Genomic DNA, 27,416 nt, shown 5'->3' on the forward strand with positions numbered 1-27,416 from the left:
ACTCTCCTCACTGACCAACGGTCAGTTGCTTTCATGTTCGATAATGCACAGCGGGGCAAGATAAAAAACAAAAAGATCTTACGGTGGAGGATCGAACTCTCCACCTATAACTATGAGATCCTGTATCGTCCCAGGAAGCTAAACAAGCCTTCTGATGCCCTATCCCGCGGCACATGTGCCAACGCACAAGTGGACCGCCTCCGAGTCCTCCACGAGGACCTCTGCCACCCGGGCATTTTTCACTCGATTTTTCCACTCCATCAAGACCCGTAACCTGCCCTACTCCATCGAGGAGGTCAGGACAGCCACCAGGGACTGCCAAATCTGCACGGAGTGCAAACCGTATTTCTACCGGCCAGAGAAAGTGCACCTGATAAAAGCTTCCCGTCCCTTTGAACGCCTCAGTATGGATTTCAAAGGCCCCCTCCCCTCCACCAACCGCAACACGTACTTCCTGAACGTGATTGATGAGTACTCCCGGTTCACATTCGTCATCCACTGCCCCGACATGACCGCAACCACCGTCATTAAAGCCCTCCATGGTATCTTTACGCTGTTCGGGTTCCCCGCCTACATACATAGTGATAGGGGGTCCTCCTTTATGGGCGCCGAACTACGTCAATTCCTGCTCAGCGAGGGCATCGCCTCGAGCAGGACGACCAGTTACAACCCCCGGCGTAACGGACAGGTAGAGAGGGAGAACGGAACGGTCTGGAAGATCGTCCCACTGGCCCTGCGGTCCAGGAATCTCCCAGTCTCCCGCTGGCAGGAAGTCCTCCCGGATGCCCTCCACTCCAACCGGTCACTGCTGTGTACCACGACCAACCAAACACCTCACAAACGTCTCCTTGTCTTCCCCAGGAAGTCCTCCTCTGGGACCTCACTCCCGACCTGGCTGGCAGCTCCCGGACCCGTCCTGCTCCAAAAACACATGCGAGCGCACAAATCGGACCTATTGGTCGAGAAGGTCCATCTCCTCCACGCTAACCCTCAGTACGCCTACGTGGCGTACCCCGACATCCAACAGGATACGGTCTCCCTACGGGACCTGGCGCCCGCTGGATCCCCATACAACCCCCTGCCACCAGCACCACCCTCCCACCCACAGGCGCACCCCATAGCCGCCACCTTCCCAGGTGGATCGGTTCTTCCACCTGCCCCGTCTAGGCCCTGCCCACCAGCGCACCCCACAGCTGCCTCCTTCCCAGGCCAGTCGGCCATTCCACCAGCCATTTCTAGGAGTGATGAAGCCGCCGCAGAAGCCAAAACCACGCACCCGGAGTCACAGACGCCAGAACCTCCACCGATATCACCACCAAAGCTACGACGATCGTAAAGGACTACCAGGGCCCCCGATCGACTAATTGCTTCCTTTTGAAATGTACATTACTGTTGTAAATAGTTAAAAGTTGTAATGAGGCAAAACGCTGTAGGGAGGCATTACAGTACCTTCATAACTATAACTTCTACCACTTCTACCATGTTGTAATACGAAGCCACCACCCCCACCAGACTCGTTTTTAACAGGGGGTGAATGTGGTAGTCTGTGTTAGGAAGATTATGGTACCTAGTAATGCCGGAATACCATTGGTGGAGAATGTACTTGTTCCATTGGATAAGCTTGCATGTTAGCTCCACCTTGCAAGGCGGGGTATAAGAGCCCGTGCTGCCCCAGCAGCTTTCTTCTGTACCTGCGCTGCTGGGGGAAACATCTAGCGTATTAAAGCCTTCAATTGTCTCCAATCTCATTTCTGAGGTTATTGATTGTGCATCAGCCCTGTTAAATTCAGCCCTGCACTTGACCAGGTCAGCCCCAATTTCCTGATAAATTCGGAGTTCGTATCCTTCCCAAATGCAGTTCCTGGACTGCCTGCCCCAGTGCAGAATGATTTTCCGGTACTGGTATCGCGTACTTTGGCTATGATGGCCCTTGGTTGTTCACTGGCCTTGGGTTTCGGTCGCAGCGACCGGTGAACCCTGTCTATTTCTGGTCCTCGACCTTCCTCCTCAGGTTACCCTGCAATGCGGCCAGTCTCTTCACCTCCTTTTCCCGTGCCACGATCTGGTCACTTTGGTCGGTTGCGGCTCTTTCAAGGTCTTTGATGGTGGCTTCTTGGGCCTCCAGTTTCTTTTCGGCCCTGCTCAGAGCAATCTGTATTTGCACCAGAGTTTCAGCAAGCGCAACTTTAATCGCGGCCTCTATGTCCGTTTTGATTTCTTGACAGTGTTCTTTCATTGCCTCCGAGAAGGATGCCGCCGTCCAGTTCCCTCCCGATGAGGGAGGGTTTTGTACTTGGCTATTCTGCCCTTTTTCGCTCCGGCGAGACTTGCGTTCCACTGCGTCGTGCGCTGGTCCGCTCGTCCAATTGCCTCCATTCCAGGCCCCTTCCACTTCTGGTCCCCATATGGCTTCCGGCCTGACTTTTTCCGTCATTTTATTTATCCTTCTTTCATCTCCTGTGTTCTTCACGTTCGGGGAACAGATCGGTGGGAGTTTTAGTGAGTTTAAAAAAAACGAAACCAAACAAAACAAAGATCATTTCACGGTGCTGTGGAAGGAGAGTGAGAAAAAGAGGAAGGAAAAAGTGAGAGAACAAAAAAGAGGGGGGGAGCCCCCCGGAAAAGAGAGACAAAGAAAGATTAAGTAAAAAAAAAGAAGAACCCTCCCACCCAAGAGAGCAAAACAAAAAGGATCCGAAAAAGAGCAGTGAACCAAGAAAACCAAATCCCCACTGAGAAAAAAAAAGAACCCTCCCACACAAAAAACAAAACCGAAAAAGAGGTGAAGCACAAAAACAAAGTCCCCACTGAGAAAAAAAGAGCCCTCCCACCAAAAAAACAAACCCCCCCATGATAAACAGAGGTGAACTAAGCAAACAACGTCCCCACTGAAAAAAAAGAGCCCTCCCGCCAAAAAAAAAAACCCAAAATACAGAGTCGTGTTCAGGGTCTTAGCCAGGATAGTGGAGGAGGTGGAGGAGGTGGTGGACCCGGGCCCTTTGGTGGCGATATTCGGGGTTTCAGAGAAGCCGGAGCTCATGGAGAGGAGGAAGGACGATGTCGTCGCCTTCACCTCTCTGATTGCACGGCAGTGAATTTTACTGGAGTAGCGGTCAGCATTACCACCGGGGGGAACGGCTTGGTTGGGTGACCTGTATGACTTCCTGCGGTTGGGGAAGATAAAATATGATTTAAGGGGGTCTGCAGAGCGTTTGAGAAAAGGTGGGAATGTTTGTGACCGTGTTTGAGGAGCTGTTCGTCGAGGGGGGGGTGCGGTGAAAGGGGAAAAAATGTCAACTGTATAGTTGATGGGAAGTATGTTTCCCGGGGTGTTTAAGTGCTGTAACCTGTTTTAATACATGTTTGTAACAAAATACATTTTTTTTTTTAAAAGATCATAGTTCTAATGAATGATATCTCTTATTTCAATTAACTGAAAATTGTGTTATCTTACCGCTAATAGAACGTGCAAATGATTTTTCCCATGCATACATTTTTATCAGTTTTATATGTGTCAACACTTCACTCATTAATCGCACCCGAGTGTCTGTCTGGCCAATGGCTTTGCGTCGGAATGCTGTGGTAAGTTGTGCCATGAGCATCTGAAACCAATAAGAAACACACAGAAATAATCCATTACAATGTTACTGTCTGCCAGTTTCATAAACCAGTTTCTTAATTTCGAGTTATTTGATTGGGGAGGGCACACAAGATAATATCAGCTGGACAAATGGAACACCTGTCAAGAGATACTTCCAAGAATAAGGATAAATATATATTCTTGACAGGGAAATGCAGATTAAGCAAAGATGGCACTAAGTAGATTAATGAGGCAACATGAATTGAAATAGCAAGAAAGACATACTTTGCTGAACCTTTGGCGAGAGTAAGTAAGAAAACACTGGGAAGAATATGGGAACATCCCAAAAAAGCAAAGAAAATGGCGAGGGCGGTGTCTGGGTAATGCCAGGGGCAGTGCTCAGATAGTGCCAGGGGGCAGTGCTCAGATAGTGCCGGGGCAGAGCTCAGATAGTGCCAGGGGGCAGTGCTCAGATAGTGCCAGGGGGCAGTGCTCAGATAGTGCCAGGGGGCAGTGCTCAGATAGTGCCAGGGGCAGTGCTCAGATAGTGCCAGGGGCAGTGCTCAGATAGTGCCAGGGGGCAGTGCTCAGATAGTGCCGGCACAGAGCTCAGATAGTGCCAGGGGCAGTGCTCATATAGTGCCGGGGCAGTGCTCAGATAGTGCCAGGGGGCAGTGCTCAGATAGTGCCAGGGGGCAGTGCTCAGATAGTGCCAGGGGCAGTGCTCAGATAGTGCCAGGGGCAGTGCTCAGATAGTGCCAGGGGGCAGTGCTCAGATAGTGCCGGCACAGAGCTCAGATAGTGCCAGGGGCAGTGCTCATATAGTGCCGGGGCAGTGCTCAGATAGTGCCAGGGGGCAGTGCTCAGATAGTGCCAGGGGGCAGTGCTCAGATAGTGCCGGGGCAGAGCTCAGATAGTGCTCAGATAGTGGCAGGGGGCAGTGCTCAGATAGTGGCAGGGGGCAGTGCTCAGATAGTGCCGGGGCAGAGCTCAGATAGTGCCAGGGGCAGTGCTCAGATAGTGGCGGGGGCAGTGCTGAGATAGTGCCAGGAGGCGGTGCCTAGGTGATACCAGGGGCAGTGCTCAGTGTCAGGGGGCAGTGCTCAGATAGTACCAGGGGCAGAGCGCAGATAGTGCCGGGGCAGAGCTCAGATAGTGCCAGGGGCAGTGTCTGGGTAATACCAGGGCGCAGTGCTCAGATAGTTAATGGGGCAGTGCCTGGGTAATGCCAGGGGACAGTGCTCAGTTAGTGCTGGGGCAGTGTTTGGGTAATGTCAGGGCTCAGTGCTCAGTTAGTGCTGGGGCAGTGCTCAGATAGTGCCAGGGGGCAAAGCTCAGATAGTGCCAGGGGCAGTGTCTGGATATTGCCAGGGCGCAGTGCTCAGATAGTGCCAGGGACAGTGTTTGGTTAATGCCAGGGTGCAGTGCTCAGATAGTGCTGAGGCAGTGCTCAGATAGTGCCGGGGGCAGTGCCTGGGTAATACCAGGGCGCAGTGCTCAGATAGTGCCGGGGCAGGGTCTGGGTAATACCAGGGCGTAGTGCTCAGATAGTGCCGGGGCAGTGCCTGGGTAATACCAGGGCGCAGTGCTCAGATAGTGCCGGGGGCAGTGTCTGGGTAATACCAGGGCGCAGTGCTCAGATAGTGTCGGGGCAGTGTCTGGGTGATACCAGGGCGCAGTGCTCAGATAGTTAATGGGGCAGTGCCTGGGTAATGCCAGGGGACAGTGCTCAGTTAGTGCTGGGGCAGTGTCTGGGTAATATCAGGGGGCAGTGTTCAGATAGTGCCGGGGCAGTGTCTGGGTAATGCCAGGGGACAGTGCTCAGATAGTTAATGGGGCAGTGCCTGGGTAATGCCAGGGGACAGTGCTCAGTTAGTGCTGGGGCAGTGTTTGGGTAATGCCAGGGGACAGTGCTCAGATAGTGCCGGGGGCAGTGCCTGGGTAATATCAGGGGGCAGTGCTCAGATACCGCAATGGGCAGTGCTCAGATATTGCCGGGGCAGTTCCTGGGTAATGCCAGGGGACAGTGCTCTGATAGTGCCGGGGGCAGTGCCTGGGTAATGCCAGGGGACCGTGCTCAGATACCGCCAGGGGCAGTGCTCTGATAGTGCCGGGGGCAGTGCCTGGGTAATACCAGGGGGCAGTGCTCAGATACCGGCAGGGGCAGTGCTCTGATAGTGCCGGGGGCAGTGCCTGGGTAATACCAGGGGGCAGTGCTCAGATACCGCCAGGGCCAGTGCTCTGATAGTGCCGGGGGCAGTGCCTGGGTAATACCAGGGGGCAGTGCTCAGATACCGCCAGGGGCAGTGCTCTGGTAGTGCCGGGGGCAGTGCCTGGGTAATACCAGGGGGCAGTGCTCAGATAGTGCCGGGGCAGTGCCTGGGTAATACCAGGGGGCAGTGCTCAGATACCACCAGGGGCAGTGCTCTGATAGTGCCAGGGGCAGTGCCTGGGTAATGCCAGGGGACAGTGCTCAGATAGTGCCGGGGGCAGTGCCTGGGTAATACCAGGGGGCAGTGCTCAGATACCGCCAGGGGGCAGTGCTCTGATAGTGCCGGGGGCAGTGTTCAGATAGTGCCAGGAGGCAGCGTCTGGGTAATCCCAAGAGGCAATGTTCAGATAGTGCTAGGGGCAATGTCTGGGTAATCCCAGGGAGCAGTGCTCAGATAGTGCCGGAAGGCTGTGCACAGATAATGCTGGGGGCAGTGCCAGGGATAGTGCCCAGGCAGTGCTGGGAGGGCACCGGATTGGTTCCAGGGTGCCATTGACATTGGCAGTTTCAACACCGCTTTTTCCACTTGCCATCGGTCTTTGCCGAAAATGTTGTCCCTTGGGTGGAGTTTTCTGTTCCTGCCAATGGCTTGGCATAACGTTCAGCATGATCGAAGAAAATCTGTTTCCTGCCAGCAGGAAATTAGTTTGGTGTTTTGTTCTAAACTTAATGGCAGGTTAAAGACGAGTCGAGTTTCCTGTTGATCCATGTTGGGAACCATGGGTGAAATTCTCCGGTATCGGCGCGATGTCCGCCGACCGGCGCCAAAAACCGCGCAACTCAGTCGGTCATTGCGCCGCCCCAAAGGTGCGGAATCCTCGGCATCTTGGGGGGCAGAGCCCTAACCTTGAGGGGCTAGGCCCGCGCCGGACTGATTGGTGCCCCGCCAGCTGGCACGGAAATGGCATTGCCAGGCGGCGCATGCGCGGGAGCGTTAGCGGCCGCTCACGGCATCCCCACGCATGCGCTGTGGAGGGAGTCTCTTCCGCGTCCGCCATGGTGGAGACCGTGGCAAAGGCGGAAGGGAAAGAGTGCCCCCACGGCACAGGTCCGCCCGCGGATCGGTGGGCCCCAATTGCGGGCCAGGCCATCGTGGGGGCACCCCCCGGGGCCAGATCGCCCTGCGCCCCCCCCAGGACCCTGGAGCCCGCCCGCGCCGCCTTGTCCCGCCAGTAAGGTAGGTGGTTTAATTTACGCCGGCGGGACAGGCATTCTAGCAGCGGGACTTCGGCCCATCCGGGCCGGAGAATCGCGGGGGGGGGGGGCCGCCAACCGGCGCGGCGTGATTCCCGCCCCCGCCGAATCTCCGGTGCCGGAGAATTCGGCAACCGGCGGGGGCGGGATTCACGCCAGCCCCCGGCGATTCTCCGACCCGGCGGGGGGGTCAGAGAATCTCGCCACATATTGATCACATTTGTATCTCATGAAAAGGCCAACTCTCTGGCATTATGTTCCCTCTCCAAGTTATACTGGACCACAAAATAATTAGAAAGGTTTGTTTCCCAACTCAATACAAGTGCTATGCACCTGATGAGCTTCAGTTTAGAGATGATTTGGAGCTCAGTAGATGCAGTTTTTGCCCACCTTTAATAGCATTTCTGCCTGTCTCACAAGATGGACGAAGACTGGGCACAGGTGGTAAAACATGTGGGGAGGGGGCAGATGGTGGCAGGACTATGTGAGGGAAGAAAGAAGTCAGACACAGGCCTGGGGGGGAGGGGGACTAGGGAAGGGGTGGGGAGTAGACAGAAACAGGACTACAGAAGTGGGTGGAGCGGTAAAAGGCTGTCCTGGGGCAGAAGCCATGCTGCTGGGGCATATTTAAAATACTTTTCCAGGGCTGTGTGGGCCATGATAGAGGGCTCTGCACGGCATATAAGTCTTAGGCAGAGCAAGGTCTCTCTTTGGGCTGTGACGATATGGTGTGGTCAGTCGCCTAAGGAATCTGCCTGGGGATTAGAGCCGTGTGTGAGGCACAGAACACAGTCACAGCCAGGGGAGGCATTTGTATCCTGTATGTGGCTGAAATGTCATGGGGAGGGCTATTGGATGGTGGCGGTTTTCCTGTAAAGTCAGCGTGCATTTGGCCTGGAGAAGGAAGGGGTTAAGTTGACAAAGATCTTGAGGGCATCAACATTGAAGAGATCAGGGTGAGAACAGGAATATCCACATGAATAATGAGCAAAGTGGGAGGTTGGATTGTAATTGGAGAAAGGGGAATTAGGAGGTAGTGAGTATGGAGGAAGATGGGAGGAACATGATGGGTGATGGGGGGAGGTTGGAAGCTGGCCTCCCAGACGAAGGTCAGCAGTACCATTTTTAAACTGACTTCACAATGATGCAACTCGAAAAACAAATGAGAAACAATTGATTGGGGATGGGCTCTGGGCGTGTGGGAGGAGTGCAGCACACAAACCCTTGTTTGGTTGAAGAGGCACCCTGCAACCGTTCTGCTCAAACCATGGTCAGCATGGCTCAGCTGTGTGCTGGACCTGGGGGTTTAATGAACAATGAGCTTGGCTCATTTACTAATGCTGTGCATTCAGGCGAGAATCCATTAAGTTGAGGTGCTGCGGTACACATTGTTTTAATTGGATCCTGATCCTTACAGAGGCATATGAGAGAGGGGCCAAATCCACAAAGAATTTTGGTGTGATTATGGTAAGTGAAAGACGGTGTTGTCGGCACCTTCACTTGTCGGGGGATGTGGTAGCTCATATTTGCTACATTGTCCAGAAGGAACTCACATAGCAGGGACATGGAGGGCATCCAATGTCATTTGATCTGAAGGTTACCATCACACATATACCAGATATAATTGAAAGAGTTCAATGCATGGAGGGTTCGCACCTGGGATGATATGGGAACCCATGAAGACATGGGAAATGATGCCTATTCGTCGTACATGGACTGCATCTGATAAGAGAGTTCTTCTGCTCGGGTCTATCCTGGCACCAGCCCCGGTACAGGTTGGCATTGCAAGGTTGGAACAGTGTCTACGTATGCCGGGGACTGTGTCATGGCACTGCCTGAGCATGTCCCTCTCCCCCCTGGGGGGCTGCAGTTGCCTTTGCACCCCCGAGGAATCCCCTCTATCATCTCCTGTCTGGCCCAACCTCTTATGAACCTGGTCAATGTAACATTATGTCAGCGAGTTATGACTACTTAGTGAGGGGGGATCATTTAGCGAGGGGGGAGCGAATAATATTAAAATGTGTTCAAATTCATTGATATGAGGCGGGAATCTCTTGACATCGTCGGTGAGGAGTGGGGAAAATTTGGAAACGTGATTGCTCCAGCGATAATCGCATTTCCTAATTCTCGCAATGTTTACTGTCCTCACCACTTATCCTGCGGGTGGCGAGAGTGGGCTCCAGATTCCGCCGATTTTGTCACTCATTAATCTCTTAATTATTTTTTGTTGTCCTTCATATTCTGGCCAATCTTCTTACCCGCCACTCACCTTTGCGGAATTATACACTTTTTCATTTAATTTGAAACTTTTTTAGTCAGCCATGGATGATGTGTCCTTCCTGAGGGTCTTTCTTTCTCACTGGAATGTATCTTTTCTGTGTATTCTGAAATACCCCCTTAAATGTCTGCCACTGAACCTCTATAGACCTATCCCTTAATCTAATTTTCCAGTTCAGCCAGCTCTGTCTTCATGCCTTCATAATTGCACATAGTTAAGCATAAAACACTAGTTTCCGATCCACGCCTCTCTCCCTCAAAGTGAATGTCAAATTGTGGTAGTAGAGGTGAAATGAAATGAAATGAAAATCGCTCATTGTCACAAGTAGGCTTCAAATGAAGTTACTGTGAAACGCCCCTAGTCGCCACATTCCGGCACCTGTTCAGGGAGGCTGGTACGGGAATTGAACCGTGCTGCTGGCCTGCCTCGGTCTGCTTTCAAAGCCAGCGATTTAGCCCTGTGCTAAACAGCCCCAGTATTACGGTACCTGGTAATGCTGGAACACCATTGGTAGAAATTGTATGCTTCCTATTGGTCAAGCGGTATGGTAGCTCCGCCCTGCTAGGCAGGGTATAAGAGCCCGGGCTACCCCAGCAGCCTTCATTCTGTACCTGAGCTGCTGGGGGAACCATCTAGCTTATTAAAGCCTTCAGTTGGACTCCAACCTCGCATTAGTGGTCATTGATCGTGCATCAATTTAATAAGCTAGATATAAAAGGATGGAGCTCCGAATCAAGCCGGAGTGTCTGCAACTCAGCCCCCACGCGGCGAACACAGCGGCAATCTGCAAGCACTGGCTGGCGTGATTTAAAGGATATCTCGTGACGGCCGAAAACACACCCACGGGAGAACAGAAAATGCAAGTCCTCCACTCGAGGGTGAGCCCGGAGATTTACACCCTCATCGAGGAAGCGGAAGACTTCGATGCAGCAATAGAGCTGCTAAAAGAACATTATATTCGCCCGGTAAACCAGGTCTACGCCCGACATCTGCTAGCAACGAGGCAACAAATCCTTGTGGAATCGCTGGAAGAATTCCACCGTGCACTCCTGGTGTTGGGGAGAAACTGCAGCTGCCCACAAGTTTAAACGAGCGAACACACCGAACTCTTGGTCCGGGACGCTTTCGTGGCAGGGATGCTGCCCTCCCAAATCCGCCAGCGATTGCTGGAAGAAGACACTCTAGGTCTCAGGGAGGCACAGGCCTTTGCAGGCTCCCTGGATGTGGCCTCCAAAAACGCACGCGCTTACATTCCCGGCCGCTCGGCAGCCCCCTGGGCAGTGTGGAATCCCTCCGCAGCCAACCCCGAGACAGCCCCCATCCCCCCACAAGCTTGTGCTGCAAGGCAGCCTGGCAACCCCGGGGGGCCCCGCTGCTACTTTTGCGAGCAGGCCAAGCACCCCCGGCAGCGCTGCCCAGCCCGCGCATCCATCTGCAAGGGATCTGGTAAAAAGGGCCATTTCGTGGGGGTATGCCAGGCCCGTGTGGTTGCCGCGGTCTCCGGTGGCGAATGCGGACCGCCACCACAAACCTCTCCACGGTCCCCACGCGGCCAGCGGGCGCTGCCATCTTCCTACTCCAGGGCCACATGCGGCCCCCAGGCACCGCCATCTTGTCGCGCGGTCGCCACGCTAGATGGATGGGCGCCACCATTTTGTGCATCCCCAGCCAAGTGCGACCAATGGGAGCCGCCATCTTGGATGGACCCCCAGGACCCCAGCTCGGCTGAACACGCACTGCCCGAAGAGAACTCTCAACTGCTGCGATTAGCCTCGGTGACCCTGGATCAGTCCCGGCCTCGAACACTCTCAACTGCTACAACGACCGTATTCATCAACGGGCACGAGACGTCCTGCCTAATCAACTCTGGGAGCATGGAGAGCTTCATACACACCGACACGGTAAGGCGCTGTTCTCTCCTCGTCCACCCCGTTAATCAAAAAATCTCCCTGGCCTCCGGTTCACACACAGTGGAGATAAAGGGATTTTGTGTAGGAAACCTCACAGTCCAGGGAAGGGAGTTCAAAAATTTCCGTCTCTACATCCTTCCCCACCTCTGCGCGGCTACACTCCTGGGTTTCGATTTCCAGTGTAACCTCCAAAGTCTAACCTTCAAATTCGGCGGCCCTTACTGTCTGCGGCCTCGCGACCCTTAAGGTCTACCCGTCTTCCCTGTTTGCGAACCTCACCCTGGATTGCAAACCCGTCGCCACCAGGAGCAGATGGTACAGTGCCCAGGACCAGATCTTTATTAGGTCAGAGGTCCAAAGGCCACTGAGGGAAGGAGTCATTGAAGCCAGCAACAGTCCATGGAGAGCTCAAGTAGTGATGGTAAAGACCGGGGAGAAGCATAGGATGGTCATCGACTACAGTCAGCCATCAACAGGTTTACGCAGCTGGACGCGTACCCTCTCCCCCGCATATCTGATCTGGTAAACAGGATTGCGTAATACAAGGTCTTCTCCGTGGTGGATCTTAGGTCCGCCTACCACCAGCTCCCCATCACACTAGTGACCGCAAATACACTGCCTTTGAGGCAGACGGGCGGCTCTATCACTTCTTAAGAGTTCCCTTCGGTGTTACCAACGGGGTCTCGGTCTTCCAGCGCGAGATGGACCGAATGGTTGGCCGGTACGGTTTACAGGCAACATTCCCGTATCTCGATAATGTCACCATCTGCGGCCACAACGAGCAGTTCCACGACACCAACCTCCGAAAATTCCTCCAGACGGCAAAGATCCTTAACCTTACATACAACAAGGATCAATGAGTGTTTAGCACCGACCGCCTAGCCATCCTCGGCTACGTAATGGGAAATGGAGTTATAGCCCCCGACCCTGAACGCATGCGCCCCCTTATGGAGTTCCCCCTCCCTCACTGCTCCAAGGCACTGAAGCGCTGCCTTGGGTTTTTCAGTTACTCCGCCCAGTGGGTCCCCAACTATGCGGACAAGGCCCGTACCCTGATCCAATCCACAGCATCTGTCGATAGAGGCCTGCCAGGCCTTCAGCCGCATCAAAACGGACATTGCAAAGGCCATGATGCACGCCATCGACGAGTCCCTCCCCTTCCAGGTCGAGAGCGACGCGTCTGACGTAACTCTGGTGGCCACCCTCAACCAAGCGGGCAGGCCCGTGGCCTTCTTCTCACGTACCCTCCATGCTTCCGAAATCCGCCACTCCTCAGTCGAAAAGGAGGCTCAGGCCATAGTAGAAGCTGTGCGACATTGGAGGCATTACCTGGCCGGCAGGAGATTCACTCTCCTCACTGACCAACGGTCGGTTGCTTTCATGTTCCATAATGCACAGCAGGGCAAGATAAAAAACGATAAGATCTTGCGGTGGAGGATCAAACTCTGCACCTACAACTACGAGATCTTGTATCGTCCAGGAAGCTAAACGAGCCTCCTGGCGCCCTATCCCGCGGCACGTATGCCACCACACAAGTGGACCGCCTCCGAGCCCTCCACGAGGACCTCTGCCACCCGGGGGGGTCACTCGCTTTTTCCACTTTATCAAGACCCGCAACCTGCCCTACTCCATCGAAGAGGTCAGGACAGCCACCAGGGACTGCCAAATCTGCGCGGAGTGCAAACCGCACTTCTACCGGCCAGAGAAAGTGCACCTGATAAAGGCTTCCCGTCCCTTTGAACGCCTCAGCGTGGATTTCAAAGGCCCCCTCCCCTCCACCGACCGCAACACGCACTTCCTGAACATGATTGACGAGTACTCCCAGTTCCCATTCGCCATCCCCTGCCCCGACATGACCGCAACCACCGCCATCAAGGCACTCCAAAGCATCTTTGCACTGTTCGGGTTCCCCGCCTACAGACATATTGATAGGGGGTCCTCCTTTATGAGCGATGAACTGCGTCAATTCCTGCTGAGGAAGAGCATTGGCTCGAGCAGGATGACCAGTTACAACCCCCGGGGTAACGGACAGGTAGAGAGGGTGAATGGAACGGTCTGGAAGACCGTCCTACTGGCCCTACGGTCCAGGAATCTCCCAGTCACCCGCTGGCAGGAAGTCCTCCCAGATGCCCTCCACTCCATCCGGTCACTGCTTTGTACCACAACCAACCAGACACCTCACGAACGTCTCCTTGTCTTCCCCAGGAAGTCCTCTTCTGGGACCTCGCTCCCGACCTGGCTGGCAGCTCCTGGACCCAGCCTGCTCCGAAAACACGTGCGGGCGCACAAGTCGGACCCGTTGGTCCAGAGGGTCCATGTTCTCCACGCTAACCCCCAGTACGCCTATGTGGCGTACCCCGACGGCCGACAAGATACGGTCTCCCTACGAGACCTGGCACCCGCCGGAGCCCCACGCACACCCCAGCCACCAGTCCCACTCTCCCCTCTGCCAGGGCACCTTACAGGAGGATCCGTCCTTCCGCCGGCCCCGTCTAGGCCCCCCCGCCCACCGATGCATCCCGCAGGCGCTCCCTTCCCATGTCAACCGTTTTCCCCACCAGCGCCGTCTAGGGGTGTTGAAGCTGCCACGAGGCCACGCACCCCGAGTCACAGACGCACGAGCCTCCATCGAAGCTCCGATGATCACAGAGGACGACCAGGGCCCCCGATCGACTGATTGCTTCATTTTAAATTGTAAATGTAAATCATCAATTGTAAATAGTTACGAGAATTGTAAATAGTTACAAAACACTGTACGGAGGTATTATGGTACCTCCATAACTAATTCTACCACGTTGCCATGTTTGTAGTATCAGGCCACCACCCCCGCCGGACTCTTTTTTTTAACAGGGGGTGAATGTGGTCGTAGAGGTATTATGGTACCTGGTAATGCTGGAACACCATTGGTAGAAATTGTATGCTTCCTATTGATCAAGCTGTATGGTAGCTCTGCCCTGCTAGGCGGGGTATAAGAGCCCATGCCACCCCAGCAGCCTTCATTCTGTACCTAAGCTGCTGGGGGAAACATCTAGCTTATTAAAGCCTTCAGTTGGTCTACATCCTCGCTTTAGTGGTCATTGATCGTGCCTCACAAATTACATCACAATATGATCACTGTTTCTTCAGGGTACCTTCGCCATGAGGTCATTAATTAATGTAACTACCCCCACGTTCCTCTAAATTTACGCTGCTTGAATGACTTCTTGTACAATGGTGTTGAGGTCAGGTCACTCATCCAACCCTGCAGCCACCACTTTCAATTCTACAGACTGCCAGAACCTTGAACCTGTTGGACAATTGAAAATGCTGAGGCTGTCCCACTTCTACCTTCTAAATCCTCTTATCAGCCACACTCGCAGTCGCACCCTGACCACTGACCAAGTCAGAAGGCCCACTCCTGAGGGATGTTACTGCCTTCTACAACTAAGTGTCCAGGGAACCTTATCACTCCCTGATGCATTGGAACGTCTGCAGCTCAACTTCTTATCTCAATGATTTGGAGTCCGCAAAGCATATACAGTCCATGCAGACATATTTGCCCTGGATCACCCTGGTATCCAGCGACCAAACATCATTCTGCAGTCGTAACATATCACCTGCCTTGCCATTTTTATTATCCATAATTTTTAAATTTCCGACATCCTATTCCAGGGACAAATTTTCATCTGGGATCATATAAACCCAACCTGCACATTTGGGTGGCTAGCAAAATGCAAACCTCACCCAAATGTGACTTTAGGAGGGAATTGTGTCTTTTCACACGGAGTCAGGTTTGCAGTGCATTTTACAAATTGTTATGGAGTGTGAGAGCAGTTTGGGTGCAGAGGCAGACTTGTTAAAATGTCTACTTCAGTTCTCCTAAACAGCAACCCGGCTCCCAACATTGTTTAAAGCCCTCTAAACCTCGTACCTCACCATCCACCAATCCCCCATGCTACCTCACATTCTCCCATGCCTCCTCACATTCCCCATGCCACCCCAAGGCACTTCCATGTCACCATGTATCTTTCTGTACAGTTCTCAGGATCTATGCAATAATAATAGAAATTATTTTAACATCATTGAAAAACCATGAAACCTCTAGAAACCTAAGACAACCCTGAATTCAAACCCATTGCCTTTGGTACTGAACCAAAGAACCCAAGGGAAAAAATGTTGAAATCCCTCCAGTACCTATTAGGTTTGTAAACAAAACATTGAACCATGTTAAAGGCATAATTGGTGTTTATAGGCTCGTAAATGGTTTAATAGATCTTGTATCAATAAGACCACCGACTGAGCTAAAACCTTTGAAAACCAGCCAAGCATTCATAATGGAACAGTTTTCATTACAAAAACAGATATACATTTGTTTTGTCAAACAATAGAGAGGAAGCCGCTGCAAACCATTTTTTCTGTCTTCAGAAGCAAGATTTTTTTTAAACAGCCAAATCTGCGAGTCCAATTAAATCAGAAAACAAAATCATAACATCAGAGGACATTTTTTAATACATTATGGCACTTTCTCAACAGGAAAAGTACTATAATGTATGTGAATAATTACATAGAAACATAGGAAATAGGAGCAGGAGTGGTCCATTTGGCTGTTTGAACCTGCTCCTCCATTCTGCATGATCATGGCTGATCCGCTATCTCAACGCCATACTCCAGAGCCATGCCCCTTGACACCTTTTGAGTCTAGAAATCAATCTATTTTCTTCTTAAATATATTCAACAACTTGGCCTCTTTAGCCTTCTGTGGTTTGATTTGATTTTGTTCATTATCACGTACAGGTACAGTACAGTGAAAAGTATTTTTTTGCGAGCAGCTCAACAGATTATCAAGTACATGAAAAGAAAAGAAAATACATAATAGGGCAACGCAAGGTACACAATGTAACTACATAAACACCGGCATCGGGTGAAGCATATAGGGGTGTAGTATTAATCAGGTCAGTCCACAAGAGGGTCGTTTAGGAATCTGTTAACAGTTGGGAAGAAGCTGTTTTTGAGTCTGTTCGTGTGTGTTCTCAGACTTTTATATCTCCTGCCCGATGGAAGAAGTTGGAAGAGTGAGTAAGCTGGGTGGGAGGGGTCTTTGATCAAGCTGCCCGCTTTTCCCAGGCTGCGGCAAGCATAGATGGAGTCAATGGATGGGAGGCAGGTTCGTGTGATGGACTGGGCTGTAAGTTTACCACCATAAGAGTGAAGAAATGTCCCCTCATCTCATGTCCTAAATGTCCTTCTCCATATTCTGAGACTGTGACCCCTCGTTCTAGACAGCTTCGCCCAGCTAGAGGAAACAACATCCCTGCATCCAGTCTGTCCAACCCTGTTAGAATTCTATACATTTCAATTAGACCCAAAGTCTCTTCATACGACAATCCTGCCATTGCAGGAATCAGTCTAGTGATCCTTCACTGAACTCCCTCTGTGGAGTTTCTTTGTTCCGAAGACCAAAACTGCACAGTACTCCAGGTACAATCTCACCAAAGCCCTGTGCAGCTGCAGTAAGACACCCTTTCTCCTGAACTCAAGTTCTCTCACAATAAAGATCAACATACTAGTTACCTTCCTAACTGGTTGCTGTACTTGTATGCTTGCTGTCAGTGCTGGCCAATGGAATAACTTGCCTTTGCAGGACAAACCCCAATTATGATTCACGACATTGAAAACACACCTACATTACATTTCAGCACCTGATGGCAACATTTGAAGGTGTAAAACGTTTTACCTTTCAGGATGTTTTTTGCAACTCTGCCAGCTTTCCAGTTTTTTCATAAACTCCGAAACCTGAAGTCCTTTTAAGGGCCTCCAAATCCCCGCACCATCAGGCAACTTCGGCTCAGGGGAGGAAATCTGCTTTTTCACCCCCCATTTAAAATGGTGAACTCAACCTCAGCAGGGGGAGTTGTTTGCACACGAGGGATTACTGATTGAAGAAAGGCCAGAGGAAAATGGCGTGTGGTCAGGAGTCCCGAGAAAATTGGATTTTCTCCCCCCCAAAAAAAATCAAAGTATGGCCATTCGCGCAACAAACGCCCCTCCACACACAAATAACATACTCAGACACTTGAAGTGATGCCAAGAAGACAAGTTGTGAGGAAATGTTAAAAAGATATATGAGACAGGGTCTTGAAGAAGAACCTAAGGTTCTAAGTGATACAGAAAAGACTAATGTCAAACACTATTTCAAATTAAGCAATGACTACAGAAAATACAGGCAGAGGCACAAACTGGTAAACGACAAGTTCAGGAAATACTTCTGCATTTAAACAATGTTTGACCACAGAGTCTGTGGGCGGCGGGGGGGGGGGGGGGGGGGGTGATTGTGGGAGGGGTGAGGTTGGTGGGGGAGGAGGATGGATTAGAAATCACACTTCTGTGGTTCTCGGAAGCAGCTGTCCATATAAGTCACAGCTGCCTCCACTTATGTCTGATTTTGATGAGGTTGGTGCCTGGAACCCAAAGTGTGCACATTAGATGTGGTAGATGTAGGCATGAACCTTGTGGATTTGTTTGAATAGCCAGGGTACCCTTTTGGAGAGGTAAGAGGCTTCTTTTTGGAAATGGTCCCAGGATAACATTGGGAGAGTCAAGACTTCCTTTGGGAGGGATAAGGCACCCTTTGGGATTTGGTGCCATTCGGGATATTTAAAAGTAGACCTAATTATGCGTAAAAAGTATATCAACTCATTGGAATTGGCTTGTTGTCAAAGAACTGTCAAGCTGTTAAAAAACTGTCAATCTGTCAAAGAACTACCAAAGTTACCAAAGAACTGTCAAAGCTCATTCGAATTTGTCAAAACGCATTGGAACACATTGGGTTATGATCCCTCCCACACAGGACTTCAATGCATATTCCACCTGGAAAAATTAATGGGAATCTTTGGACATGGTAAAGAAGTACCTGGTCTCAAACCCAACCTAACAGCTACCTGGTTTCAACATTCTGAGGAAAGAGTTCAGATTTAGGACTGGCCAAGGCCCCTGCTTAGCCAACCGCCACAGATGGGGCATTAGTCCTAGTCCCCTAAGTGCCTATGGGAGAGAGCATACTTTCACCACATCATAAAAGAATGTTCAATCCACAGACTCAGTGGAGGACTATCCACACAACACAGCAGGACTGCAAGAAAATGCTTGGCTTAGGGACTTTTCATTCACAAAATAAATAAAATTATCCAGTTAGGGACTAGTAACATTTTGCTTAAAGTAGACAATGTTTAAAATCCTAGTTACCTACGAGGTGAATAAAGCCACACTATTCCATGGTTTTAAACAAACAAAATAAACTATACCAGACAAAGTAAAAAAAAAAAAATCTTCAATATCTATTTTACACTCAAATCTGAGGTAGATATGAACTAACAGTCATACTGTGGTCAAACATGCCATACTGCACATTAAATGGTTGATGCTACCCAAACAGATCCCATGGATTTCTCAGCAGACCTCCGAGACGTCAGTAACAACTACGAATCACAAAATCTTGAGAACTCCAACTTTGACTGCCTTAATAACTTATCGCCTCCAGATGATTTAATCTCTTCTCCTGAGATGGTGTTCTATGGGATTCACAAAGTTGCACTCCCATCCCTAATTGCTGGACCCTTCCTAATCTAGCACAGATTGCTTAACTTCGCTCATCTGGCACTGCACCAGATTTCTCTGAGTTTCAGTCTCCTGGCTGCAACAAGCTGTAAATGGCTCCGAAGTCTTCTGAGCTTTATCTGTCACCAGCTCAGAACCAGCAACCTCCCGCCAGTATCCCAGTACCCCAGGAGTTGCCTGAGCCCAGCTGTACTGAACAATTCCCAAGACTTTCTCAGGCCTAATTACCTGGAGCCTGCCAACACCTTTTTGATTTGGACCTCCTTCCCCACTGCAGATAAATTGAAACCAGAGAATCTACTTAAGCTTCACCCATCTCCATGCTGACCAAGATCACAGAATGATTTTAAGCTAATTTAGCTATTACTCCAAAATCAAAACAGAATATCTCTCTGGACTGCACCTCTTTGAAAGCAGTGCGAACATCATGGGTGGGATTTACCGACTAACCCACCGCGTGAGCGGGACTCACCGATCCCACCTTTGTCAATGGGATTTCCCGGTGACTGCACCCTTTGGTGCTGGGAAACCCGTGTGCCAGCGTGGGACCAGAGTATCCTGCCGGCGTGAACAGCCGGTAAATCATGCCTCATGTCTCTAGTTGACCAGTTAAGTAAGTTTTATGGTTCCATCTCTTCCATTCTGACTCTATTAAACAAACACGTAGGCTGGAATTTTCCAGTGATTGGGATTCATGTTTCTTGCCCACCGGTTTCCCGGCAGCATCAGGTGGCTTCAATGGGGAGTCCCATTGGCAAATAGTAGGAATAGAGAATCCCACTGCCAGCGAATGGCGTACCACCGAGAAACACGTGGCTGGGTGCCAGAGAATCCCACCCGTAACCTTCTGAATTGCCGGGTTCATTTTGGTGTTCCAACAATCTCTAAAGCCCAACATTATCTTACCTTCCTAACAATAATCTTCCCAGAGATAAACAAATATGAACACCAATTTTTAACAACTGCTAAAATTCATTAGAACTGTCAAAGCTGTCAAAGGATTTAACTCTGCTGGACTTTAAAATGAAAAAATCACGAGTGCTATTTAAGAAAAATCAATGCCTGACATTTCATCTGTTGACATCAGCCTGAGGGTTATCATTATAGGATTTGTGCTGCATGGCTGATTATACAACCTAACATTATCATAGTGATTGTGCCTATTAAGTGAACAGTTCCATTGATAGCTCCAAGTGTTTATGGAATAGAAATGTCTGTTTTCACACGGAATTATTGTTTTGACAATGGAAGTGCTTTTTGCATAGTACTGTCATCAATAGACATATCAATTTCTTTTATGTCAGCATGGCTCCTGAAGTTCGCCAATGGTGGTTGCTAGATGAGTTAGCATGGAGGAGTAAGGGAAAAGCATAGTGGATGGCGAATAAGGGTTGGAATGAGTTGGCACAAAACTGGCATTGGGGCAATTAAAGGATGAGTGTGGGACATGAGGGTTTATAGTGTAGATAGAGGGTGGGTCATCAGTGTGGTATGAGAGACATTAGGTGGTGAGTGGGGGCATGAGGTGGCAGAGGGACATGAGGGGCCTTTGGGGGTGGGTAGAGTGGCATGGGGTAAAATAGAGTGAAGGGGCCATGGGGTGGAGAGGGGTGACATGGCATGGGCTGGCATGGATGGTGCATGGGGTCACCCCATAGGGTACGTGGGGAGTGAGGGGGTGATGGCTGAGATGATGGAGGGCTCTATTTTGTTTTCATCATTTTTTAAATATCCTCCACAAAATGCCAGAGCACAGAGTCAGGCCTTCTGCCCAGCCCGACCCTGCACCTAGCAGCCTGTGCACTAATTCCAGGGGTGGCATCTGTTCCAGCTCACCACTGTCCTCCCCACCACCCCGGAATGAAAACCCGATCTGTGGACTCTTTTTACCGGTTCAGATTTGGTGAAGCCAGGAAATGTCCCATCTAAATCCGGGCCCTTATCTACATGCTCAAGCGGATATAAAAGATCGAATGTCACTATTTAAATAGTACAGAGATCTTTTGAATTCAATTTTGTGGGAGTTTGCCAAACATACCTGCAAAATAGCAGTGATTGCACATTAAAAATAATCCATTATTTGTAATGTCCTAAGCATAATAAGATGCTAAATAAATGCAAGTTATTCCTTTTAATTTAGGTTATAAGTTCAAACTCAGAATGTGAAACTTGAACTCCCAATCATCGAACTCAAAAGTAAGGGTTCTCAAAATTAACTGACACATATGACTTGTTTGAGGTGTTAAAATTTGTGATCATATGTTTTGTTGAGCATTTCATTGCAATGTCATACCTGAACAGGTATCAATAAAATAATGGCAACAATTCCCAACAAGGCTGTTGGTCCAAGGATAATGTAGGAATATATTGTGCAACTGATCAGCAATACTGGACTACCAAGTGTTAAAGGACAAAGCAAAGCAGCTTCAAAGAGTTGTTCACCATCAGTTGACAGCAGGTTCACAATCTGCAAAAAAAAATGAATAAATTAATTCCAAGTCACGTTTTTCGTTCTCTGAATCTGATTTCAAATCGATCTGTATCTAACACTAAGATTGCAAACCTCCCTTTGTTTTCATGCTTTGAACAGTGTTGTTTCTGGCACACATTTTCCCTTTTTTGCAATACAAAACTTAAATCCGATGTGCCATTTCCATTTAAAAAGAGAAAAATAATCATTTTTGGGGAGAGATTTTTAGTCCCACGGTTTCAAAAGAGCAAATATAATTTTCATTAAGATGTTTCAGAGAGATTTATACTCTTGCCATGTATATAGTAGCTTCAGGACATACAAGGTACATTTAGGGTACAAAGCTCAGAAGACACGTACGCCTTTTATTTATGGCGGCTGCATGTTTAATTTCTTAATCAAACTAATAGGTCTTATGATTTTAAGGTTTTCAGAAGCGGGTAGTTGTGCTTCCACATTCAGGTTTGGTACTCTGCAGGTCAGCCTGATGCTGTATTAGATATCCAAACAATATTTGTATTAACTCACTTATATAGAGACCCCAGCCAAACACAATACATCATAAATATAACCAATAAGATATCTGGGGCAAAATTCTCCCCCAACGGCGCGATGTCCGCCGACTGGCGCCAAAGACGGCCCCAATCAGACGGGCATCGCGCCGGCCCAAAGGTGCGGAATGCTCCGCATCTTTGGCAGCCTAGCCCCAACATTGAGGGGCTAGGCCGACGCCGGAGGGATTTCCTCCCCGCCAGCTGGCGCGGAAATGCGGCGCATGCGCGGGAGCGTCAGCGGCCGCTGTCAGTTTCCCGCGCATGCGCAGTGGGGAGAGTCTCTTCCGCCTCCGCCATGGTGGAGGCCGTGGCGGAGGCGGAAGGGAAAGAGTGCCCCCACGGCACAGGCCCACCCGCGGATCAGTGGGCCCCGATTGCGGGCCAGGCCACCGTGGGGGCACCCCCCGGGATCAGATCGCCCCGTGCCTTCCCCCACGACCCCGGAACCCGCCCACGCCACCTGGTCCCGCTGGTAAATACCAGGTTTGATTTACGCTGGCAATTTCTGGGCGGGACTTCGGCCCATCCGGGCCGGAGAATCCAGCGGGGGGTCCCGCCAACCGGCGCGGCCCGATTCCCGCCCCTGCCCAATCTCCTGTACCGGAGACTTCGGCGGGGGCGGGGGCGGGATTCACGGCGGCCAACGGCCATTCTCCAACCCGGCAGGGGTCGGAGAATGACGCCCCAGATATTCTCTTCTTTCTGGAGAGAGGTATTGCACAATTTGCATTAACCTGATTACTTGAGTTAACATAGGACCGGGCTTTACAGTTTTCGGCAGGGTGGAGGAGGCAGAAAAGAAAGTGAATGGTTCGCTCAGTCCCAACCATGCTATTTCAGCCCGCAAACATAAGTGTGTGCCCAATTGATGGTCATAAAATCTGATTTAAACAACAAATACATTTATGCACCTATTAATAATGAGACAAACAATAATTAACAAATAATTAAAATGCAATACAAAAGCAAGACTATAATGGATTACAGAATCCTTTTCAGAATCACATCATTTAAATTTGAAGATCTGTAAATTTGATGAATAAAGCTCTGCTTCAGCATTTTCAGCTTGTTGGCTCTGCCACAAAACCCATATAGGAGTTGTTCCCTCAGCTAGGTGCCAATACAAAATATCACAGTCTGCCTGAACAAAATTTCTACACTGATTCTAATTCCTTTAGCTTTTAAATATTAGATATCCAAACAACATTTGTATTAACTCACTTATATAGAGACCCCAGCCAAACACAATACATCATGAATATGACCAATAAGGAACAAAGGAGAATGGTAATATAGTGGTGAAGGTACTGGACTACTAACCCATCTACGAAACTAGCATCTACCTGAGAAAGTGGAACATGTTCAGTTCACAAGGAGCAGGACAAATCCAATCGCTACCGCATCATCTGCCATCCATATATCAGCAAAGTCATGGAAGATGTCACTGACAGCACTATAAAGTGACCTGTATATCAATGCTCAGGTTGGGTCCCACCAGGGCTACTTGGCTCCTGACCACCTTGCAGTCTTAGTCCAAACATCGACAAAAGAACTGAATTCCACAGGTAAGACGAGAAAGTCTATCTTTAGCATCATGGCAGCATTTGAGTGCAGCATCAAGGAAGTTTAGTGAAACTTAGGTCCATGGCTATCATGGTGAAAACTCTCCACTGGCTGGAGTCATAACACAAATGAAGTTAGAAATGGAAGCAGTCATAGAATTAAAGAATCTCTAGAGTGCAGAAGGAGGTCATTCAACCCACCGAGTCTGCACCAATCCTCCGAAAAAGTATTCCACCTTGGCCCAATCTCCCACCCAATCCCTGTAACCCCACCCAAACTCCACATCTTTTGGACACTAAGGGCAATTTAGTATGGCCAATCCACCTAACCAGCACATCATGGACTGTTGGGGGGGAACCTGAGCACCTGGAGGAAACCCACACAGACTCAGGGAGAAAATGTAACTCCACACGGTCACCCAAGATCGGAATCAAATCCGGGTCCCTGTGAGGCAGCAGGGCTTGGCAGCACGGTAGCACAGTGGTTTGCACATGTTGCTTCACAGCTCCAGGGTCCTAGGTTTGATTCCCGGCTTGGGTCACTGTCTATGTGGAGTCTGCACATTCTCCTGGTGCCTGCGTGGGTTTCCTCCGTGTGCTCCGGTTTCCTCCCACAAGTCCCGAAAGGCGGACTGTTCGGTAATTTGGACATTCTGAATTCTCCATCTGTGGACTTGAGCAGGCGCCGGAATGTGGCGACTAGGGGCTTTTCACAGTGACTTCATTACAGTGTTAATGTAAGCCTACTTGTGACAATAAAGATTAGTATTATTATAACCACTGTGCCACTGTGCTGCCACTTATGAAGACATAGTGTTCCGTTCCATTCACAACTATTCAGATAATGAAGCAGTGTGTGCCTGCAAGCAGCAAGCCTGGACAACATTCAAACTTGGGATGATAAGTGGCAAGTAACATTAATGCCACACAATTGTCAAGCAATGACCATGTCCAACAATAGAGAATCTAACCATCTCCCCTTGACATTGTCATATTTGAATTACCCATTGCCAACATCCAGGAGGCCACCATTGAGGCCACCAAGAATTTAACTGGACTGGCCACCTTAGGATTATGACAACAAGAACAGTTCCGATGGAGGCTGTGTATTCTATGGGAAGTGACCCAGCATCTGCAAGGCACCAGTGAGGAGTCTGAGAGAGGACTGCCTGTTGCCTGGATGTGTGTGCTCCAACAACACTAAAAGAAGCTCCAGAACAAAGCAGCACATTTGATCGGCACCCATTCAAATTCGTTAAACATCAATTCCCTCACCTTTGGCGCATGGTGGCAGCAGGATGTACAATCAAACAATGTGCACTGCAGCAACTCATCAAGGCACCTTCAACAGCACCTTCCAAACTTGCCCAGTTACTAGAAGGACAAGAGTGGCAGATGCATCGGAACACCACCAGCAGCAAGTTTTTCATCCCAACATGGAAATATTTCACCATTCCTTCATCACTGCTGATTCCTGGAATTCTCTCCTGAATAGCACTCATTGCTGGTAGTTCCCGAATGTTTCTTGTGCTGCTCTTGCCTGAGTCTTTTTCCGTTTTCCTCGAGTAGTTGATCATCTGCTACCTTTCCTCAGCCTCACCATTTCTTTCTACCTGTGCTCTGAATGCCCTAGAAACGTAGGTGGTCCAGGAACTCTCCACCCTGTTGTTGAGTGAAATATTTCTCAGATATTGGGCACAATTAAATTTGTTATTGTTTCCAGAAACTCCCATTTCCTGCAAGATCCTGTCATATTAACGAGGCTTGAAGGACTCGGAAACTCAAATACTTAAAATATTCAGAAAGTAGTTTTCAAGCCAACTACACTTTGGGATGGATTTTCTGTTCCCTCGCTGGTGGGTTTGAAGTTAGGGCACTTAAAGTCCAAGTGGTGGCCTTTCCGCCACTTACCTGCCACCCTGACCTGTCCGAAATTTTATGGGAGAGCATTGGGTGGCCTACCCACCCTTGGGTTATTGAAACCCTCAATTGACCAATTAATGGTAAATTAAGGGCCTTAACCTGCTGCCACAGGCATTTTACCATGGCAGAGGTGGCCTACACCATCTAAGAAGATCGGCAACTTCAACTGCGTCGGCTGATGTTGGGCAAGTGGAGGATGGGAACCTCCTCTGCTGGTTGTCTGGGCCCTTTAGAGGCATTGCCGAGGTCATCTCCCCCTTCAACCTCCCTATGGACTATTGAACCCAGGCCCCCAACCTCACCACTAGCCTTGCCAAGAACCCTGACCCCTGATAGACCTGAGCTTCGCAGCATGCTGGGACTGCCATTAGTCCCAGCAGTGACTACTGCTCCCGGCTGGCACTGCCAGAACTACAGGACTACTAAGTTATCGGGATCGTCGGTGGGCTCCCCCCAACTTTTTAACCAAGGTGATAAGTGAGGACTGTGGCGGCCCATTAAGTCCAGCCCTTCGAAACCGAGTGCCAGTTGATGCCAAATTCTCTGCAATCACTTAGCTGCCTTCGCCTTCAGCTGAACTTCACATGCACAATCTACTTGCCCTGTCCAAATAAGTCAGTATGCACACACCTACCTGCGTAGCCTTACTTGTTCAAGCTCACTCTGTATGCCTGCTAAACTCACTTTTAGGCAAATGTGTTTCCTGATCTCCTTTCAATAAAAACTCACCCAATCTCTCACTCGCCCAATCTGTCACAATATAAGTATGCTCAATGTGTTGTCAGATCCGCCTATTCACTGTGACTTGATAAGTTTCACATTTTTACCGAGGAATATTTTGGGATATTTTGGAGACTGATTTGCACCTCCCTCTATTATTCCATAAAACTAAATGAGTGGCCTTCGTTATTCTTATATGTTCCTACACCTGTGTATTTCAGTTCCCTGACAATAATTACCCCACAATCATCACAATTAAAAACAGATTATCTGATCATTAAAATATTACTGTTGTGGGAGATTTTTCATTCCTTTCTGTGAGCATCGCTGGTTAGGCCAGCATGTATTGCCCATCCCTAATTACTCTTGAGAAGGTGGTGGTGAGCTACCAACTTGAACTGCTGCAGTCCATGTAGGTACACCCACAGTGCTGTTCAGGGAGTTCCAGGACTTTAACCCAGTGAGAGTGTAGGAACTGTGATATATTTCTAAGGCAGGATGGTATGTGCTGTGGAACATAAGGGTGGTGGTGTTCCCATGCATCTGCTGATGTTGTTCTTAGTGGTAGAGGTCGTGGGTTTGGAAAGTACTGTTGAGGAAGCCTTGGTGAGTTGCTGCTAATTTGCATAAGGCACACACTGCTGCCACTCTGCATTGGTGGTGAAGGGAGTGAATGTTTATGGAAGGGGTGCCAAACAAGCGGGCTGTTTTGTCCTGCACGGTGTCACTCATCCAGGCAAGTGGAGAGTATTCAATCTGTCATAGGAGTGCCCCTTTAAGAAAGCTTTGGTCTTACCACATGACTTGTAGCCTGGCTTCAGTGGTGTCATTTGTGGGTGGAGCTGGGCTGTGGCTGTCAGGTGAGAAGGGGGTTTAGGTTTTTGGGTTTCAGTTTCGGTTTGTTGCTTTGGACTGCAGAAGAGAAACAGTGTTTCCCTGTTTTCATTTCAAAGCTGATCCAGGGAACTGAAAGCACATTGGGTGTGGCAAACTGCCTTGGTAACTTTAAAGATAGAGTTGCTTTCCAGAAGGAATTTTGAATCTGCTGGTTGGAACTGGATCAGAATTTCAGGGAAAGGACCAGTCCTTTTCAAGTGAGATTACAGTGTGCTGCACCACGTCCTTGAAAGTGGTTTTGGTTTATTGGATCTTGTATTGAATTGGAACAGCTACTAAGGGGGGATTCATTAAGAGTTATATACATAGATTACTGTAGCTGGTGTGTTTTCTTTAGGTTTGTAATTGATAACAAATTCTTGCTGTGTTTTATATATGTTAACTACATTCTTATAATAAACTTTGTTTTGATAAAAGTGCTAGGATGTCACACCTGAAGTGAAGGCTCGTGTGCTCATCCTAG

General features: G+C 49.6%; 1 protein-coding gene across 1 annotated transcript in view; it reads right to left on the reverse strand.

The window, feature by feature from the left end:
- Positions 1–27,416, reverse strand: part of LOC140430605 (ATP-binding cassette sub-family C member 12-like) — a 206,062-nt gene that overhangs the window by 144,171 nt on the left and 34,475 nt on the right. Inside the window, exons 5-6 of the mRNA XM_072518197.1 lie at positions 21,121–21,294; positions 3,455–3,602 (exon numbers count right to left, since the gene is read on the reverse strand). Coding sequence (XP_072374298.1) covers positions 3,455–3,602; positions 21,121–21,294 — 322 coding nt within the window. The remainder of the gene's footprint in view (positions 1–3,454; positions 3,603–21,120; positions 21,295–27,416) is intronic.

This window comes from Scyliorhinus torazame, chromosome 10 (assembly GCF_047496885.1).
Source record: "Scyliorhinus torazame isolate Kashiwa2021f chromosome 10, sScyTor2.1, whole genome shotgun sequence".
NCBI lineage: Eukaryota > Metazoa > Chordata > Chondrichthyes > Carcharhiniformes > Scyliorhinidae > Scyliorhinus > Scyliorhinus torazame.